Raw genomic sequence first — 19591 nt, forward strand, 5'->3', positions numbered from 1 at the left:
TTTACCAACCCTTGAATGGGCTTCAATTTGAATATCTTAGAAAGACTATTGGTATTTGTGTGTTAACTTGAAGGTTGAGAGTCATGCATTGCATGCATTACATGCATATTTTGTGTTTCTGTTTTGTGTATTTTTTCTTTTTTCTTTGGTATTCTCGTTTTTTTTTTTTTGTTTTTTTTTTCTGTTATGCATTTTCATGTTATTATGTTTAAAAAAAAAAATGTCATGCATAGTGTTGTGGACATGAATGTGATAGAGGACATTAGTTTGACAATTTGAAAAGTCTAAGTGCATGTATCTTTTGAAAATGGTATCATATGCCTATATAGGTCACAAAGGTTTGGAGCATGAGTGTTATTTATAATTTGCGCATCACACATTACACACCTTGCTCAGTCAATTGACGTTTTGCCACCTTGTGAAATTTTGGGAAGGTAATCAGAGGTGTAGGGGAGCTCTACTTGCATACAGAATTAACCATGAGGTAGTTGATGTCATTATTTTTCTTCCTATTTAAAAAGAAAAGAAAAAGAGAAAAGAAAAGAAAAGAAAAATGATGATGGATAAAAAAAAATAAGGGGTCAGTATTACCCATTGGCTATTATTGATACAAGAACTCAAACAAAAGTTTTTAGATCCTAGCAGAATGAGGTCTGACTTCCACTATCTTGAGAGAGCTTCCAAAGCATTAATGGTTTCTTGTTACAGCCTGACCCCACTCACGTCCTTGGGCTGAAATTTCTTGATTGAGTAAGGACTACTAGAACATGCATGTTCGTATTACTTGTGATACTCTGTATTTGCTACTTGCTTGATTTATGTGAGTATGATTCTCTTTTACATCTGATGTGTATTTTGGATTTTAAAATTGACTTCACTAATGTTTGGCATGTGATACTGGGTTTATTGCTCATCAAATCGATCCTTCACTCGACACACCACTCGAGACATGTGTCTCTCACTCGAGTGGTTGCTCGAGGCATTTAGACTTTGCTTGCTTGAATGTTTAAAAACCTAATTCCCCAGTGCCACTCGAGCATTCCGCAAAAACACCCCCAAAAGTTACCCCTACATGACTTTTCTCTCTATTTCTCACCTCTCCATGCTTTGGCCATTTGATTCCTCCTACCAAATCCTCTTTTAATCACGGTTAAGTGAATTCTCAAGCCATCAGTTTTGTTTTGATATAGGGATTTCGGCATTGGGTCTCCATAGGTTAAATGTTTGGTCCTTGTTGATTTTCATTACATCCATTTGAGCATCACGTGGTTCACTATAATATTTGTTCATCGCCATAATGTTTGGTCCCCATTTGTTTGAGTTCCTCGTGCATTGAACATAATGTTTCAGGTGGATTAAGTGTATTGAACATAATAACGCTTTGTTCATCACTCGGTTCACCATTTTCTTAGTTTGGGAGGTATTTTGGTCTATTTTCGTGTTTTAAAGAACCCCAATCACTATTGTGTGATGTTTGTACTTAGGAAGGTCATGGAACATGCCTGGAGTTTGAACTCCATCCTTGGCAAAAAATGCACACCAAGTGCTCGATAAAATGCCTAAATGGTGCACTTTGTTGCATTTACATATATATATATATATATATATATATATATATTTTGTTTAACCATCGTGCATTGGACTTGCATTGATCATAAATGGTATTCTCACTAGTACATGCATGTAGATCATTTCATCTAAGGCATCCAAAATGAGACATCTCATTTTAGGCATGTTAGGCATCTTGGATCTCATAAACATTGCATAAATTCATTGGGTCATTCACGTCACTCTTGCACATAGTGTCTAATGCTTATTATTGTGGGGACTATCTATAGAGTGCTACCATGTCTCAGCGTGTGCATCCCCCTAAAAAATGCCCCCGCTCTTGCCCAAGCATAATTCTATGATGTTCGGGATAGGGAACTTTATGCTCAAAACTTCTCTCATCGCACTCCGATTGTTGAGCGTGAGATTTTTCTAAGTGAGCTTCATGACCATAGTGCCTTGCATTTTTTAGTCTCGTTAGTGGGTGTTATTAACCACTGGTCATCCCCCTTCTTAAGAGTTGGTTCATGAGTTTTACTCCAATATTCATGTCATCTCAGAAGACGACTCATTTGGAGTTAACCTATGTAACATCCAATTTCGAGTAACTTCGGGCATGTTAGTTGACTTGCTTAACGTCTCTCGTGTGACCAACCCCCTTATCCCTATACTTCCACTTCTGCTCACAGTAAGGCCGCCATTGCCACTTTCTTGTGTGGGTATGAAATTAATTGGGATGGTAGGATACCACTTTATACAATTGAGTTTCCTTGACTATCTCCTCCTCAGCTAAGTGATGCTCACTAATCTCTACCCTACAGTCCATCATAGTGATATAAGCTTAGACACAGCTACTTTGCTCTATGCTCTGATCAATTCCCATTGATTTGGGAAGTCATCTTTGCTGAGTTATTCTTAAGGCATTTAAATCTAGCAAGACACGGACTGGATTACCTTTTGCATGTATTATCACTCGTACTGCCTTGTCCCAAGCCGTTGCTATTTCTCCTCATGAGCCCAAAATTACACTTAAAGGCTTCTATTGAACATCCTCCTGCACCCACCACTCGGCCATCCAGTGCTGCTCCATCCAGCTCGGCACCATCCACTTATACACCAGATTCTACTGATCCAACCATACAGATGGTGTTTAATCACTTGATTTGCATGAATGCTCATCTTGATCACATGGATGCTCACGTAGATAGCCTCCAACAACTGGTAACACGACGCTTCAACAACATACATGAGGTCCTAGCTGCCTCAATTGAAGAGGATGATAAGAATTGATTGCAAGAGCCCTTTGTTGTTTCGTGACAAAAATGGGGAGTGACATATATGTAGGGGGAGTAGGATAGGATACATTCAGGTGCAGTAGCTTGGAAACAAAGGGAAAATTTTGAAGTTTTTTATTTTTTATTTTTTTGTGAAACACAATTTCTTTTTTTGCTGTTGTCCTTGATTAAATTCAATGTTTGATTGTTTCTTAATGATGATTTCCTTGATGAAAAATGTACTTGTCATGTCTATGCTTGAATTCTTGTTTTTTGATTTATTAGCAGGCATTGATTAAACATGTAAGAATATTTCTTGTATCTCTATGTTTTTGGTGCGTTTACCTGTTTGTTAAGTGATTGCAGAAATATTTCAGCTTATTCAAAGATTGTACCTGTACTTGACAATCCTGCGTGTGATCAATTAGAATTAGGTTCATGTATAGGTTAAAGGTTTTTTCACATAAATGCCAATGGGAGAGATTGTTAATGTGAAATGAGTGTGTTGGCATATTTTATGTGACAACATGTGTTAAATTGTATTGTAACTTGTTCAGTGTTGAGTGGCCGGAGAAAATTGATAAAATGACAAGGGATTGAAATTAGCTTGACATGGCTTGAGCTAAGCTTCATACAAAATGTACGCTTGACTTGCACTTGATTCGTTGCTCGAGCAAAGCTCATACAGAGAATTCGCTTGACACTCACTCGACTTGGCGCTAGAGCGAAAGCTCATATAGAGAGTTCGCTTGACACTCACTTGAGTAAAAACTTGGATACAACATGCGCTCGACATTTGCTCGACACCTCACTCGAGTGAATGCTCAAAATATGACTTTGACTAGGGTTTTAGCACCATGTTCCATTGTGACTATAAAAGGAAACTTGTTTGTTCCTTCATAAGGCAACACATATAGAGCAGATAGAGAGTTAAGAAAGGGAGAAAAATATTTCATTCTATATACTTCAGTTTTCTCTTGAAATCAGATCCCCATCCTATTGTGGTTGAGGTCAACTACTGCTACATCAGTTTGTGCGAATGTTCTTTGGCCGGAAGGGATTCCGGATTTGCCATTGAAGCAAAGATCGAGATGGTCTTGTGATGAAGCTATAGAAAGGCTGGAGATTCGAGCTGCATGCGTGTTGAGTTCGAGTGGGTCACTCGTGATGTTGCAAGCCAGATTTAGCTATTGCAAGGGTCTTGTGAGTGTTTCTAAATTGGTTGTAACAAACTAAATTTCTGTAGTGAATTTTAAGTGGTGACTTACACCTGGAGTGGTTTTAGATTTTGAACATGTTCTTCATTTGAATTTCCATTTTGTAACGAAATTTCTATGTTGATTATTTTTCTGTGATTTTTTTTTAGTGATTGATTGCTTGTTTGACAAAATTTTTAAATAGTGCAGTAAAATTGAGAAACACCTATTCACCCCCTCTAGATGTTGTGTTAGGTTAAAACCATTGATTTTTCAAACTTTTGCCTGATCATTATCCAATACAAAAGTCAATGCAACTTTTACAAATTTAGACAAAAACAATTCTTAAAAAACTATGCTCAAACAAGTTTTCAACTTTTCCTATCGTGTTTCACAAACTTCATTACAAAAATTATTTTTAAAAATAATTTAAAATTTCCTTTCATTTTCGAAAACCCAATCTAAAAAAATTATCAAAATCCTCAAATATTCTCTAAACAAATTTTGAACTTTTTCCTACCATATTTCTACTTTTCTTGAAAGACAATCAAGAGAAGGAGAATAGCAAAGTTTGGTCAACCGAACTAGCTTATTTAATTTATATAAGCCGAATTAATTAGTTATTTAATTTATATAGGCCTTGAATGTTGGAAAACAGGGGTGTGCATGTGCTGAATACTGGTACGTCCAGTTTTAATGAACCATCCAAGGGCTAAGGCCACCACAATCTTTGATATGAAGTTGAAAATAAGTGTTGTTCATCTTATATGTTTTTATTTTCATCTTCAATTACAATTGATATATACTGATATATACAACTTCATTTTAAGTGGTTAACTTAATATTATTTGATCATAATCATGTTGTATCGGTATCATCATGCTCTCGGCATTTCATGATGTACTATTAAATGATTGAGTGTTATTAAATGATTTAAAAATTATTTGTTATATTTCACTTATTTGTGAATTATTTAATGACACATCATGAAATGTTTAGATGATGATAATTGATAAGAGCTTTCCTTCTTTAATGCTGAAAAATAGATGATTATTGTGTATATATATATATATATATACACATTTACAAAAAAAAAAAAAAAAGGGTTAAAATAAACTTAAGAAAAAATAAATAAAAATCATGCATAGGACTGAAAATGTAAAAGTCTTGAGGAGCACTACAAGAAAAATATAGAGAGATTTCACACTACGAGTGAACGTGTTCCATCTCATTTTATCTTAAAATATAAGGAGTTGTTTTATATATATATATATATATATTTTTTTTTGGAGATTTTGAAAAAATTTAAATACATGACTATTTCTTTTTTCAAAAAATGTTGGAAATGGAGAACCACATAGTTCAGTATTGTCCAGAAAAGCAAAAGCATTGAGAATCTGAACCACAAGTTGTTATTAGATCACAAGTCCAAATGACTTGGAAAGCTTAAAATTGGAAATGCAGCTCGCTGCGACTTCACTATGAAGTTAGTTTGTAGAGAAATCAAGAGAATATATTTAATGAAAAATATTTCATGTTAATTTGTCTTCTTGGGATCGATGGATATGATTAATTAATCATGAAGATTGTTGCAATATTTATAAATGAAGCAAATCTCAGCTTCGATTTATACCAATACTCTTCACTTTTTATTTCTTCTTTAAAACAGGGTTAGAATTTTGGGGATAGACTGATCATAGTCCAATTCCATTATATATATATATATATATATATATATATATATATATATAGAATGTTGACAGATCATAACTAATTACATGCAGGATTGATCAATTATAGAATATAAAAAGTGGCTATCCATTGAAAATACTTAGAAATAATTAGTCTAAGATACAATAATTGTCTTTTGATCGATACAATATACTGAACAAAAAAAGAAAAAAGAAAAAAGGTACAACTAATCCACTAAACAATAAAAACAAAATGATCTTGATGTACTATATATTGTTGTCTGCTGCTAGCTGGATCACTGGTAAATGAACAAATATTAGTTTTGAATTGTAAAACAACATTATTCAAAAGCATATTAAAAAATTAAATTACAAATTAAAATCAGCTCTTCATGATAAGCATCCACATAACTTTTTAGATCAAAACCTACCCATTTTGAACAAAAGGGACAAATAAAAAGAGGGGACTAAAATAATTTTGCATAAGATCGAGACGCTGAACCATTAAATATACTTTGTACCTCATGAACCAACTTGCTAATTTATGATTATGAATATAAAATAGAGGGAGAAGACTTTTACCTTAAAGTTGAACTTTACAAAGTGAGCATACATAGACTGCTGCCACGTGTAGCCTATGCTAATATCCTTTGAGCATTGGAAGTGAGACGCTTCATTATATATCGTATGTTTAGCACTGAAATGCAACACACCCCCCAAAATCCGACAATGAATCCGAGACTTGCAGCAACATAAAATCCTTTAGTTATAAATCCATCATCATCATCATCATTTTCCTTCTTGTGGCCCTGATTGTTAATGTAATTTGGATGAAGATCTTCTAGACACTTGTTTGGAAGTGGTGCGCCACATAGTTTAGGATTTTCCAAAAATGCAGAAGCATCGAAGCTTTGTATTTGAGTTCCTGTTGGGATTTTGCCTGATAAGTTGTTGGTGGACAAGTTCAATTGACTAAGAAAACTTATGTTGGAAATGCTCATTGGGATTTCACCATAAAGTTGGTTTCTAGATAAATCAAGAGACAGCAAATTTCTCAACAAACCGATCTTCGGAGTGATTAAACCAGATAAGTTGTTTCGCGATAAATTCAAGGCAACTAGTTCTGTAAGATCAGTAATTCCTTCTGGAATCTCTCCATGTAATTTGTTATTTGAAAGATCAATCATCTTCACAAGTCCCAAGAAACTTTTTAACACAGACTCTCTTCCTTTCCATACCAAGGATGCATAGTCTGTATAAGTAACTCCTATATACACGTATATGGCACTTGGAGTTGTATTCATTGTACGAGACATTGCGGTCAAATTGTAGATACATTCTGGAATAGTTCCCTCGATCTTGTTCAAAGAAAGATCCAAGATTTGAATCTGTGATAGACGACATAGGCTTAAAGGCACCCTTCCATAAAGCTGATTAGATCGTAGGTTAAGAATAACCAAATTTGGCAAACTATTACCAATCCATAGAGGTACCATTCCAGACAAGTTATTTGCTCCAAGTCAAGGGTCCTCAACTCACTACAATTCTGAAGGGACATCGGCATATTTCCAACAAATCTATTATTTCTTAAATGCAAAACTTCAATCGAGACTAGGGAGCCCATTGAGTCTGGTATTTTCCCATAGAAATTGTTGTTGGCCAAACTAAGAATAGCCAAGTCACGAAAATACATCCAACAATCTGGAAGCTCTCCAGATAGTGTATTGTTTGAGAGGTTTAAAGAATCCAATAACTTTGGAGTATTGTGTTTACATAGGAAGGAAACTGGCCCAAAAAACCTATTATTTGATAGGTCTAGTGATGACACATTCAATGGAAAATGTGGTATAGAACCGTAAAAACGGTTGACGCTTAAATCTATAAAAGCAAATGGACCAAGTCTGGATGATGACAAGTCTGGAAAGTTCCCATGCAACTGATTGTTACACATACTTAAATAGGATAACATGGGAGGGAAGTCCCAAAACCAAGCAGGGATAATGTCAGAAATTCCAGCATAAGAAATATCAAGCAGTTCATAATTCTTTTGACTTTGAAGCCACTTTGGGAAAGCTGATCCCAATTTGCAAGAGCTCAAATCAATAAAATCCAGTTGGAATGGAGGAACCCAATCGTAGCGAAATCTCAAAATCAAAGAATTTGACCTTAAATGTAACGTTTTCAATTTGATGAGATTTGAAAAATGGGCTTCAGTGATCACCCCGGTGAGAGAATTCTCATTAACATTCAAGATCTCAAGATTGGATAAGTTTCCAATACTCTCAGGCAATGGTCCTGTGAATCTATTGTGCCATATTTCAAAATTCTGCAAGGAGTCCACCCAGCAAGCTGATGCATTACTCATAAATTCATAAAGACTTCCATTGAGACTGTTAATCGAAAGAGTCAATGACTCTAAGGTGCATAAATTCCAAAAAGATTTTGGAATGCCACCAACAAGTTGATTTTCAGCAAGATTTAGTGTTCGAAGAGAATTTAGGCTACCAAAAGCATCCGGAATGGAGCATTGTAACCTGTTATCACTAAGGTCCAGATCAACAAGTCTTGTAGTGGTGTTGAACAACCAATGAAATATTGAGCAGGTGAGATCATTGTAATAAAGATGTAGAAATAGAAGTTGTGATGATGAATTAGCATTGATGGAAAGAAATTGAGGGGTCGTTGTGGAGAGACTGCAATATCTAAGACTCAAGTGTATCAAAGAAGGGAGCATTGTAACCTTATTGGGCCAATTGAGTACCTGGCTGAGGTCAACCCCGCTTAAGTCCAAGTGTGTTAAGGATGAAAAATGAGTTAACCAATCAAGATTATGTGCCTCCGTCAGTTCATAATTCAAGCCGAGATCAAGAGAAATCAATCCCGAGAGATTTCCTAACTGTTGTGGAATGGTTCCAACTATATCAGTATATGAAAGATTGAGATGTTGTAATCTAGTGAGTGAACCAACGAAACTGGGGAAGGGTTTCCCCGAAAAGTCATTGGAACTCAAGTCCAGGTAGGTCAAATATTGCAATCCAAGTAATGAAGAGCTTATCTCACCTTCTACATATTTAGGTAGTGGTTTAGCAGACGTCTCTGCCCGGAGATCAAGCGTAACAACATGACCTGTGCGGTTGCTGCATTTAATTCCTTCCCACTTACAACAATCGTCATGATCACTGTTCCAAGAAGACAGCCAATTGGAAGTATCAACAAGGTGTTGTTTGAATTGGAGGAGTGCTTGTCGTTCTTCCTCTATGCATCTGACTTTAGAATCACGCAAATCGAAACTAAATCCAAGTTTTGTTGCATTAGAAGATAAGAGTCCAAGTAGTAGAAGCAGAAATTGGAGATAAGAAGGTCTCATTGTTTTACTCTCTATTTGGAACACTGACAAGAGATATTGTATCTTAATGCAAGTACTCTTGGTTTTGATTGTATCCCAAAGAGAACTAATCGATTTATATTTATACTAGTTTTATGAATGTAGGTCGAGATAGATTTTCCCAGGAACATAAATAAAGTAGTTTGAAACCGTGTGGGGCGTGAACTCCTTGGACCTACTAACACGATATGGCTAACAATTATTAAAATGATGAGATTATAACAGATCATAAAGTGACGAGATAATTCCCGACAACTGCCCAAGATTATTAAATTAATTAATATGGTTTAACATATAGTCGATGATGGTACTCCATATATATAATGAGTGATAATGAATGTAACAAGATTAATATTGAAATTAAAGGAGTCGCCATTGCGTGTAACATAAGGTCAATAATTAGTTGGAATAAATGGTAGTACACGTTTTCATCCGTTTTAGTCATTTGGATTGACAAGATCATTGATATATGACATAATTATTTTATAATTTTAATTTAATTTTTAAATAACATTATCTTTTAAATTTATATAAATTTTGAATTCGAGAAATAATAATATTTTATAAAAAGCTGGGTAAAAGACATAAAGTAATTATGTTTTTATTATTTTAGATTTCCCAATTAACCAGAAATTGCAATAAACGATTGGGCATAAAGTCATTCACATGCCAGCATTAATTTGTAACAATTCCTTAGGAGGCGTCATTGATTTTGGATCAGAGTCTAATTCTACAAAAATTAAGTTCACTAGAATTTAATTGGATTGATCAAGTCAATTTGCGTGTAACATAATATCAATTATTTGTGGAACATAAACAAAATCTTGGAATTTTAAATTTAAGAAAAATTCAAAGTTTTTGTTGTATTTGGGATTATATCGTAGTAAGAACCTGAATGTATATTTTTATTATATTTTTCTAGAAAAGTTAACGATTTTAAAATGAGTAATGAGGGGTTGCAGCAATGTAATCCCATAATCATTATCTGCCTAGACTGCATGAATCTTATGACTCTTCTGGACTCTAATGTCATTATGAACTTTATAAAGATCACCCAAACACTTGTAAGTTAGAAATGGATAACCACACGATGTTTAAGGACTGCCCATAGAGGTGAAAGCATTGAGAATTTGAAGTTGAGCTCCAATTGGAATTTTGCCTTACAAGTTGTTATTAGACAAGAAAGAACCTATTTGTGTTATAAATCCAACATGTATATAAGCATCTTTCAAAACATATATATATATATAAAAAAAAAAACCAATAATGGTAGAATACAACGTCTAAAAGGGGACATATTTTAAGAGAGTCCAAATCTACGTAAATGTTGACTCGAATTTGTGTGTAACGTAAGGTCAATTATTATTTGGAAAAATAAGTAGAGATGACAGTAGTTCAAACCTGATCTATATCGAAATCCTTCTACACGTTTTCATGCTCCACAATCACATCATCCATTCATCCAGGAGAGCAATGCCCGGTTTGGATAAAAAATCTCTTCAACTCATATCAACTTATCTTATATAATTATTATAATTTTCTCAAAATTTTTCATAATATAATATACAATTCAATTTTTTTAAATTTTAAAATAATAATAATATTAAAAAAAATATTATAATAATAATTTATTAAAATTTCAACTTTCATCTCATTTCAACTTACCATCTAATCTCACCTAAAGCTACAGGCCGAATAGGGAACAAAACAGTCTTTTCTGTTGTTTACGTTTACAAGAAGGCGAGTTATTTGTAGAGACTTGACTTATTAGGAAATCATTTGTAGGGACACCTTCTTGAATGACGGTCAATGGAAAGAGGAAAAAAAAAACCCTTGTAGTCCACCGAATTAGTTGAGACACTTTACATTGAAAATTATTGTGGAAGACCCTTCTTGAAAGACAATCAATGGAAGGAAAAATGGACAATTTGGCCAACCAAAAGTAAGGAATAAGGATAGTGTCCGATAAAATGCACATTTAGTTCCTAATTCTCACTTGCAACAATCTTCATCATCACTCTCCCGAGAAGACAGCCAATGGTGGGAACGATCTACAAGGTGTTGTTTGATTTGGAGTAGCGCTTGTCGTTCTTCCTCTATGCATCTGACTTTAGAATTACGCAAATTACAAGATAAGAGTCCAAGTAGTAGAAGCAGAAATTGGAGGTAACACCGACAAGAGATATTGATCATATCCCAATGATTATTTTAGTGTATTTATTTTTATACCAGTTTTATGTATGTACGCGTGGATAGATTTTCCCATGAACATATGTAGTAAAAGCAGTAGTTGATAATTTCCGTCTTGAATTCCTAAGTCGACCCACGTGGCTAGCTAATAAACCACTAAATAAATAAAAAAAACTAATTTCCGTCTTGATTAAGAAATAGTACACAAAATTATTTATTTATTTATATTTTATAATGTTGTAGCTTTGCGTGTCTCTCTCTAAGAGCATTCATTGCTCTTGTAAAATATATATATATATATATTTTTAAAAAAATATAAAGAAAGTTGATAAAAAATTCTTTCAATAGATTTTATATTTTGATGTTTATTTTACATTTTACTACTCTAATCTTTTAAGTGTAGAGAATATTATTCACAATTCTAAAATATTTTTAATTGTTTTCTCTATCTTTTACAAATTCATTGATAGTTAGAAAAAATATTTGAAATAAATAAAAATTATTAAAAAATATTTAAATGATATAGATAAAAAATAGATAAATTGATATATAACATATTGTAAAAATAGTACGTAAAATTAAAAAAAAAAAAATTTAGTGATGAATTTTAATTCTTCAATGTGAATGCTATGAGATGCTATCACAAATGGCCGAACTTTTTTTTTTTCTTATTTTTTCTGTTTTCCTTTTTTGTAATAAGGGTACTAATAGTATTAATTTATTAAGGGTGGTTCTACGCCCACCGCTGGGAGCTCCCGCTAGGGGCCCCCGCTAATATATTCTGTGTTTTTTATTTTTTTTCTTTTTCTTACATGATTTTTTTAATATCTTTAAATATTTTTTAAAAAATAAGAAAATTCACAATATTATTAAAAAATACTTATTTAATCATAAAGTAAAAAAAAAAAAAAACTAAAAAAAAAAAAGAAAAAAGAAAAGCAGTCCAGCGGGAGCTCCAGCATAGCTTTTTCCATTTATTAAATCTGCATGAGGCACAGGGAATTAAAATATTCAAATTATTTGAAAATATCACTTTACTTGAAGACTATTGTGAGACCCTTCTTAAGGACAATCAATAGTAGGAAAGGGACGTGAAGATCCTGACTTAGTAATACGATCTCTAAATAGATTGGATACTTACAATTTAGAAGCCCCATTGTAACTTCCTCCCCGCCAATTTTATCATTCCGCATAAATTGGGTGGTCAATTATGCGGCAGTGACACTATTAATAGAAGAATGTTACACATCATCTTACACTACACATTTTATATATTTTAATATTATTTTTTATTTTTTATTTTATTTTTATTAAATTAATTAAATTATTCTACTTATCATCTATATACCACATATTTATTAAAGGAAAATGAAAAAAAAAAAATTAAAATAAGTATAGTTTATTATGTGTGAAAATAATAAGTAGAATTATTCCTATAATAATATAAAAACTATGAAAATTGGGTAAAATTAGGTGAAGAAGTGCAATTCTTTTATTTAAATCAATAGAGTTAAAAGCTAATTAAAACATATTTAGAGATTAAAATATGAAAGAAAAAAAAAAGCAGTTATATTGACAGTAGTTTGCATTGAATTTCACATCTATCAATCTGACTTATTGGAAAATCACCGTAGAAGTACAGACAATAATAATCAAATAGAGAAAGAAAAAAAAAATAATTTTATTTATAATTATAAAATACGTAAACATTACGTAATTATTTTATAAAAAAATGAGATTTATTATTAAAAATTAATTTTAATTATTTTATAAAAGAATGAGATTTATTATTAAAAATTAATTTTAATTATTTTATAAAAGAATGAGATTTATTATTAAAAATTAATTTTTTAATATAGATTTTATATTTTATTTATTTTTTTAAAATAATTACGTAATAATTACATAAATTACAATTGTAAATATCTTTTCTTAAAAAAAAAAAAAAAAAAAAAAAAACAAAATCCCTTTTGGTCGTCTGCCGAATTGGTTGAATACCTTTACTTGAAAATTATTGTGGGACCCTTGAAGGAAAAATGCACATTTTGGCCAACAAACATGTATCATGTGTCTTGAAAATTGAGTAGCTTTAAAAAAAAAAAAAAAAAAAATAGTAAACGAGACCTAAAAAAGCCTTCCACTTGTATAATCATCAACTTCTCGAATGATAATCAATAGAAAAATAGTAGAAAAAAAAATCCCTTTGGGCTACCGAATTAGTTGAATAACTTTATTTGAAAAATTTTGTGAGACCCTTCTACAGTCTTCTGTTTCCTCCCTTTTATAATATGCATCATCGCTTACTTTATCTCACATAATTTATTTTCTCCTGAGACTCTTTTCCTCTCTACACTTTTTGGTCCCCTCTTTCACTCCTTATCTTCTTTTCATAAGCCTCTCTTCTTGACTGAACCTAATAAACTTATTTTGGGTTTAGCATATTTTATCCATTCTAATATATAGTGGCAGTAGTTGCAACTATTGCATTCAATTTCAAACCTATCTATCTACAGGCAAAGGGAACCAAAATTATTTAGAAAGACTTGAGTTATTAGGAAATTTCCTAATGACAATCGATAGAAAGAAAGAAAAAAAAATAAAAAATTTTTGGTCAACCGAATTAGTTGAGACACTTTACTTTGAAAATTATTATGGGGACCCTTCTTGAAAGACACTCAATGGATAATTTTAGACAAATATGTATCATTTGTCTTGAAAATTGAGTAGTTTGAAAAATAATAATAGAAAATGAGACCTAAAAAAATTCATTTATATATTTATTTGAAAATTTGTTAAGCAAACAAGCCTGTAACCATAGTGGTACGTATGCAGTTCGTCATGAAATAAACTCAGATGACATGGTTTTAGTTTCAGAGACATCATCTTTTATATTCTAACACTCAACATTTTTAAGCCTGGTTTGAATAAGAGATTCTTTCATCTCAACTCATCTCAATATTCAAACAATACAAACATAAATATTTTTCAATTTTAAATATTTAACTTTTTTATCTACTCATTACCTAATTATTACAACTTTTCCAAACTTTCAAATAAAATACAAAAAATAATTTAGCTTTTTCAAATTTTAAAATAAAAATTATATAATTACAATATTTTAATTTTATAATATTTTTATTATAATATTTGTAAACATATCAACTCATCTCATCTTAATTTACTATCCAAACGAAACTTAATCTATCAAGTTATTATTTTTACATCTTCATATTACCACTTTCCTTGCAATTTTTACTCCACCTTTTAAGATTCCATGGTTAAGATCGATTATGCCACGTCCCTTTTTCTTTTTTTTTTTTTTTTTTGGTGATCTATTGAACTATCAGATGATCTTAACAAGTACTGGGTATAGTTTGCAACTTATTTTTCAAATTGGGAGGCAGCCGCAAGATGACAACTTTGATAGTTTGATATTCCGATTATAAAAGTGGTGATAGTTCAAGGGATTAATATACAAGTAATTTTCCCTTTTCTATGTTTTCTTTAATCGATCTAAGCATTTTTGGGTTGGGACGTTCTTAGCTTTATTTCTAGCAACCTCAGTCTTATCTTCAAAGCTATATATACCTAGTTACAAAAAAGTGACGGGGTCTTGTAACTCATTTTGTACAGGAATCCATATATATAATATCACCATAAAAAGGCAATCTGTCACTGTGTAAATCATTTAATTTGTAACTCAGCAAAAACTTATATCCATGCAAAACTAAGAGCCCATTGACCTGTAAGAAGGGATTATGCTTGTGTAGATCCCCTAGAGTTTATTGGCAGAATTGATCATTTCGCATCAAATGGGTGGCCAATTATGCAGCAGCGATGCACTAATAATGTAAAAACTATGAAGACTCGATCGGTAAACTTAGGTGAAGAAGTGCAATTCTTTTATTTAAATTAGAGTTTTCTTTTATTTGGGAACCAAAACAGTCTTTCATGTTGTAAAGACTTGACTTATTCGTTCAAAGACTTTACTTGAAAATTATTGTGGGGGACCCTTCTTGAAAGACAATCAATGGAAGGAAAAATACACATTTTGGCCAAACAAAAGTAAGGAAGCTGGATAATGTTTGATAAACATGTATCATAAAATTGAGCAGTTTGAAAAAATTAAAAGAAAATGAGACCTAAAATAAACATGTATCATAAAATTGCGGATGATTTTTGACAATTTGCACCCTTAGTTCCTTCCCACTAGGGGTGAAAAACCGATCCTTGGGTTCAGTTTTAGCACAAAACTGAGACCAACCGACACATCATTTTTGGGATGGAAAATCGGTTGAAACCGACTGTGTAAGGGGTAAAACCGGCTGCATCAGTTGCCGGCCAGTTCACGGTCAATTTAGCAGTTTGGGCCATTCATTTTGGGTCATTTTAAAATCCAATTCAATCTCTTTTTGGGCTCAATTTATTATTCAAGATCATCAACATTTTGGACATTTTTTTGCTGAATTTTTAAAATTAATTTTAAATATTCAACTTCATTTTAATTTCAATGTCATGTGTACTATTAGTAACTAATAACTACTACATATATACTGCTAATACTACTTATACTTTATAATCTTATTATCTTATATACTAATTACTAGATAACTAAAAATAAATAAAAAAACTCCACTAGATATTTAATACACATTACAAACAAAACCAAATTATCTTAAGCAAGTAAATATAAATTGTTCTTAATAAAATTTCACAAATCTTCATTCTTTAAGATTCCAAATAGATTCCCAAGGGCCAATGCAGTCTTCGACGCCTCAGTCATCAATAGTTGTGATGAACGATGCTCCTAACTCTATATAGAAAAACATCAAATAATCAATATTAATAAATTAGGATAATGAAAAAAATTCAATTAAATTAAATTATAAAAGTAAATGAATATGGTAATTGAATGAGAAAAACATTACCAAATTCTACAACAAAACTCTCAACATTATCCATGGACTCTCAAATATCAATTGACGTTGACAATGTCGCAACTAATTCTGAGTACAAATAAGTGTCTTAACAGTTCTAGTAGCCAACGAACTCCGAAAATAATCAAGTACATGACCTTCGGACTAAATGATGACTCTGATGTAACCGTGAAAACAAGCATGGCTAACACCTCTCGTGCAATCCTCACAAGTATAGGATACTTAGGTTCATTAACTTTCCACCAATTCAACAAGTCAAAAAATTGACTCATGATTGTCTTCATCATCATTTGTAGGTGTAGATGTCGGAGGGGGAACATGTTCTCTGCTAGTCGAGGTAGAACCGAATGTAGAATTATACACCGCATACATGTCAGATAATAACTGTCTCACACTCAACAACAACTCTTCAGCCCGACTCGCATCATGAATTTTTTTCAGATGAAAAGTAAGAAGCCATAACTTACTACGTGGATCAAAGACAACTGCAATCAACAACAAAAAGTTCATCCTATATAATGAACCCCAATACTTATCATATTTCACTTTCATGCTTATGGCCATGTTCATCAAACAACTATTCTCACTCTCACTTAGCCTAACCAACTCTTTTTGGAACATACAAATCTCTAAAAAATTGGTGTTTGCCGTGACATATAAAGACAAAAAAAAAAAATCAACAAGTGGCATCATAAAACATTTTCAAAAATTTCACAAAAACCAGCACTGTCTCCGACTCGTCAGCTCTAGGAGGCCCAATGTTTCCATTCTTAAAGTAAGAGAGAAAAATATAGTCCTTACTCTCCATCCGCCTGAAAGCCTTCTCAAATTTCTCAGACGCCTCCAACATCATGTATGTTGAATTTCATCGGGTTTGCACATCAAGGAACAACATTTTTTTACAATCAATTTTCTCTTTTTCTGCGCATCTCTTAAACTTGTATAATCTTGTAGGGGAGGAGCACACATATCTAATCACATTTCTAAATGGCGTCATTACACTCCTTATGACTCTTATTCACAACAAGGTTAAAAAATATGAGCACAATATCTCATGTGCATATATTTTCCCCCAACATATTCCCTGTAAAAAAATGTCTCAAATATGAAATTTCAGTATCATTTGAGCTAGCATTATCAACAGTAACAATAAATATTTTATCAATGTGAAGGAGACACGATTCAATATAGTTCCCAATAGTATATCCTCGATGATTAGAGATTAAACAAAAATTAATGATTTTTTTTTTGCAATTTCTAATCACTATGAATGAAATGTACAGTTAAGCACATATAATTAAAATTTTGTACCGATATCCACGTATCAGTAGTTAATGAAGTCCTCATTCCCCATCTTTAAATAACTTTTTAAGCTTGGCATTTTCAGATGCAAATAGTTTCATACAATCTCTTGCAACCATGACTCGACATGACACCTTAAATCTAGGTTCATGCAACCAAACTATCTTCTTAAATCATCGATGATTACCATCTCTGCAAGCGCCAACCTTACAGCCTCTTCAATATATTTATGGGTTACAAGATTCCTTAATAAACTATCACTCTCTCCAAACCCCACCAAGGATGCCTCACCTGCCAATGTTGTTTGATATTTATCCAAAGGCTCACATTTATGAGGATTTTTGAGACATGAAGGTAGATGGTTTTGCATAGTTGAAGTTTCGTTCGTCTTTAAGTAGCAAGCGTACATCTTGCCACAATAATTACACTTGGCCTTAGGATCATCTTAGGCACAACCCTCAATTTTTGTAAAATGGTCCCAAATAATTGATGGATCATTCCCCTTCTGTTTCTTAGGACGTGGACAATTACTACTATTAGGAGCACTTGGGGGTTTTGGTGTTTGGGTCTCTTCCAAATTAATTATTTGGGAGTTCGATTCAAGATCAATTGGACTTGACGAAGAATTCATCTAACGTGTGAAAAATTATATATACCACATCATTACACAACAATTAAAACAAACAAAAAATAAAAAAATCAACACAATTACACAGCAGCTACTTTGCAACGTGGCAAACATAACATGTCTAAGACTCTAATCTAAATTTTAGATTGCTCATCAACCTCACAAATTATTTCATTATCTTTATTCCTACAGCTTTACAAACTGACTTCACATGATTTTCACATGAATTTGATTTTCACATGTTTTTCAAATTTTCACTGACTTCACAGTTCACATTACCAATTCTACGACACTACCACTAATTCATAGTTCACACTACCAATTCACATGAAGTACGAAGCTATATATTTCCAATTTGTTGTAGGTTATAATTTATATATTGATGAAACTCGAAGTAAAATCTCTTCATGTTTCCAAGCTTGGTAAAATAACAAGGGGTCAGTTTTCACTAAAATTCTCATACCTAAAATCCCTAATTTATATATTGATGAAATTCAAAGTAATAAAATTCTAATCACTAAAATTCTCATACCTAAAATCTCTAATTCACTAAACTAATTATTAAAAATCATACCTCAAACTATTGAAAATCAAAGTAATTTTTGGTGTAGGTCCGTGGGCATGGGATTCGCTGTTTGACGGAGGGACGTGGAGGCTAGGCCACTACCGATGCCGATGCCACTGGAGAGTGGAGAGTGGCTGTCGCTGGAGAGGAGAAGGGAAGGGCTGACGGCTAAGTGCTGAGACTTGAGAGTGAGGGCTCGATAGTCGACTTCGAGAAGGAGAAGGGGAGGGATGCAAACTTTAAACCCTAGGTAGAAACGGCATCGTTTGGTGCCAAACGGTGTCGTTCCCTTTTTTTTTTTTTAAACTACATAAGTAAAACGAAACCATTTCACTTATTTAAGTGAAACAACGTCATTTTGGAATGGTATATATATAGAAAAAAATAGGTATATTACATCGGCCGGTTCAACGATTTTTTCCTGGTTTAAACCGGGACCGAACCGGCCAACGCCGGTTTTGTTAAATTACCACAGCCAGCCGACCGGTTCCCTATCGGTTTCCACTGGTTCTGAGCTCCGGCAGCTGGTCTGAGTTGGTCCTGGTTAGTTTTGCGGTTTATTGTACAACCCTACTTCCCACTTGCAACAATTTTTGAAAAATCATATTTGGACATTAAAATATGAAAGAAAAAACTCCCACTTATATAATCATCAAAATAATTTTTGTATGGTTATTTATTTTGACAAGTTAATTTATCTCTAATCAAGTATTTTCTTATTATATTTGTTAGGGATAAAATGTTCTAGGCCAACCCACTAGGTGACGCTCATCAAAAAAGGGAGGGAAAAGAGGAAAATGAAAGACAATACAAGCGCTGAAACATAGGGAGTTAAGTTAGACATGTAAATGTGAGAGTAACATAAAGTTGGTAGG

General features: G+C 32.7%; 2 protein-coding genes across 2 annotated transcripts in view; both read right to left on the reverse strand.

Moving 5' to 3' along the window:
• Positions 1-5980: 5980 nt before the first annotated feature.
• On the reverse strand, positions 5981-7222 carry LOC121253868 (receptor-like protein EIX2). The gene is made up of 2 exons (XM_041153797.1): positions 6292-7222; positions 5981-6008 (listed from the first exon to the last, which is right to left on the reverse strand). The coding sequence occupies exon 1, from the start codon at positions 7203-7205 to the stop codon at positions 6345-6347; it is 861 nt and encodes a 286-aa protein (XP_041009731.1). The 5' UTR covers positions 7206-7222; the 3' UTR covers positions 5981-6008; positions 6292-6344.
• A 289-nt stretch (positions 7223-7511) lies between these two features.
• LOC121255202 (receptor-like protein EIX2) overlaps positions 7512-19591 on the reverse strand; it is a 72906-nt gene continuing 60826 nt past the window's right edge. The window contains exons 3-4 of the mRNA XM_041155481.1: positions 7677-8557; positions 7512-7587 (exon numbers count right to left, since the gene is read on the reverse strand). Of these exons, the coding sequence (XP_041011415.1) occupies positions 7512-7587; positions 7677-8557 (957 nt within the window). The remainder of the gene's footprint in view (positions 7588-7676; positions 8558-19591) is intronic.

Source organism: Juglans microcarpa x Juglans regia, chromosome 3D (genome assembly GCF_004785595.1).
Source record: "Juglans microcarpa x Juglans regia isolate MS1-56 chromosome 3D, Jm3101_v1.0, whole genome shotgun sequence".
In the NCBI taxonomy this organism is placed as follows: Eukaryota; Viridiplantae; Streptophyta; class Magnoliopsida; order Fagales; family Juglandaceae; genus Juglans; species Juglans microcarpa x Juglans regia.

What these genes read in the sequence shown, in the direction of transcription:
- LOC121253868 (XM_041153797.1), bottom strand. Translation starts at nt 7,205, where the DNA reads ATGGTACCTCTATGGATTGGTAATAGTTTGCCAAATTTGGTTATTCTT.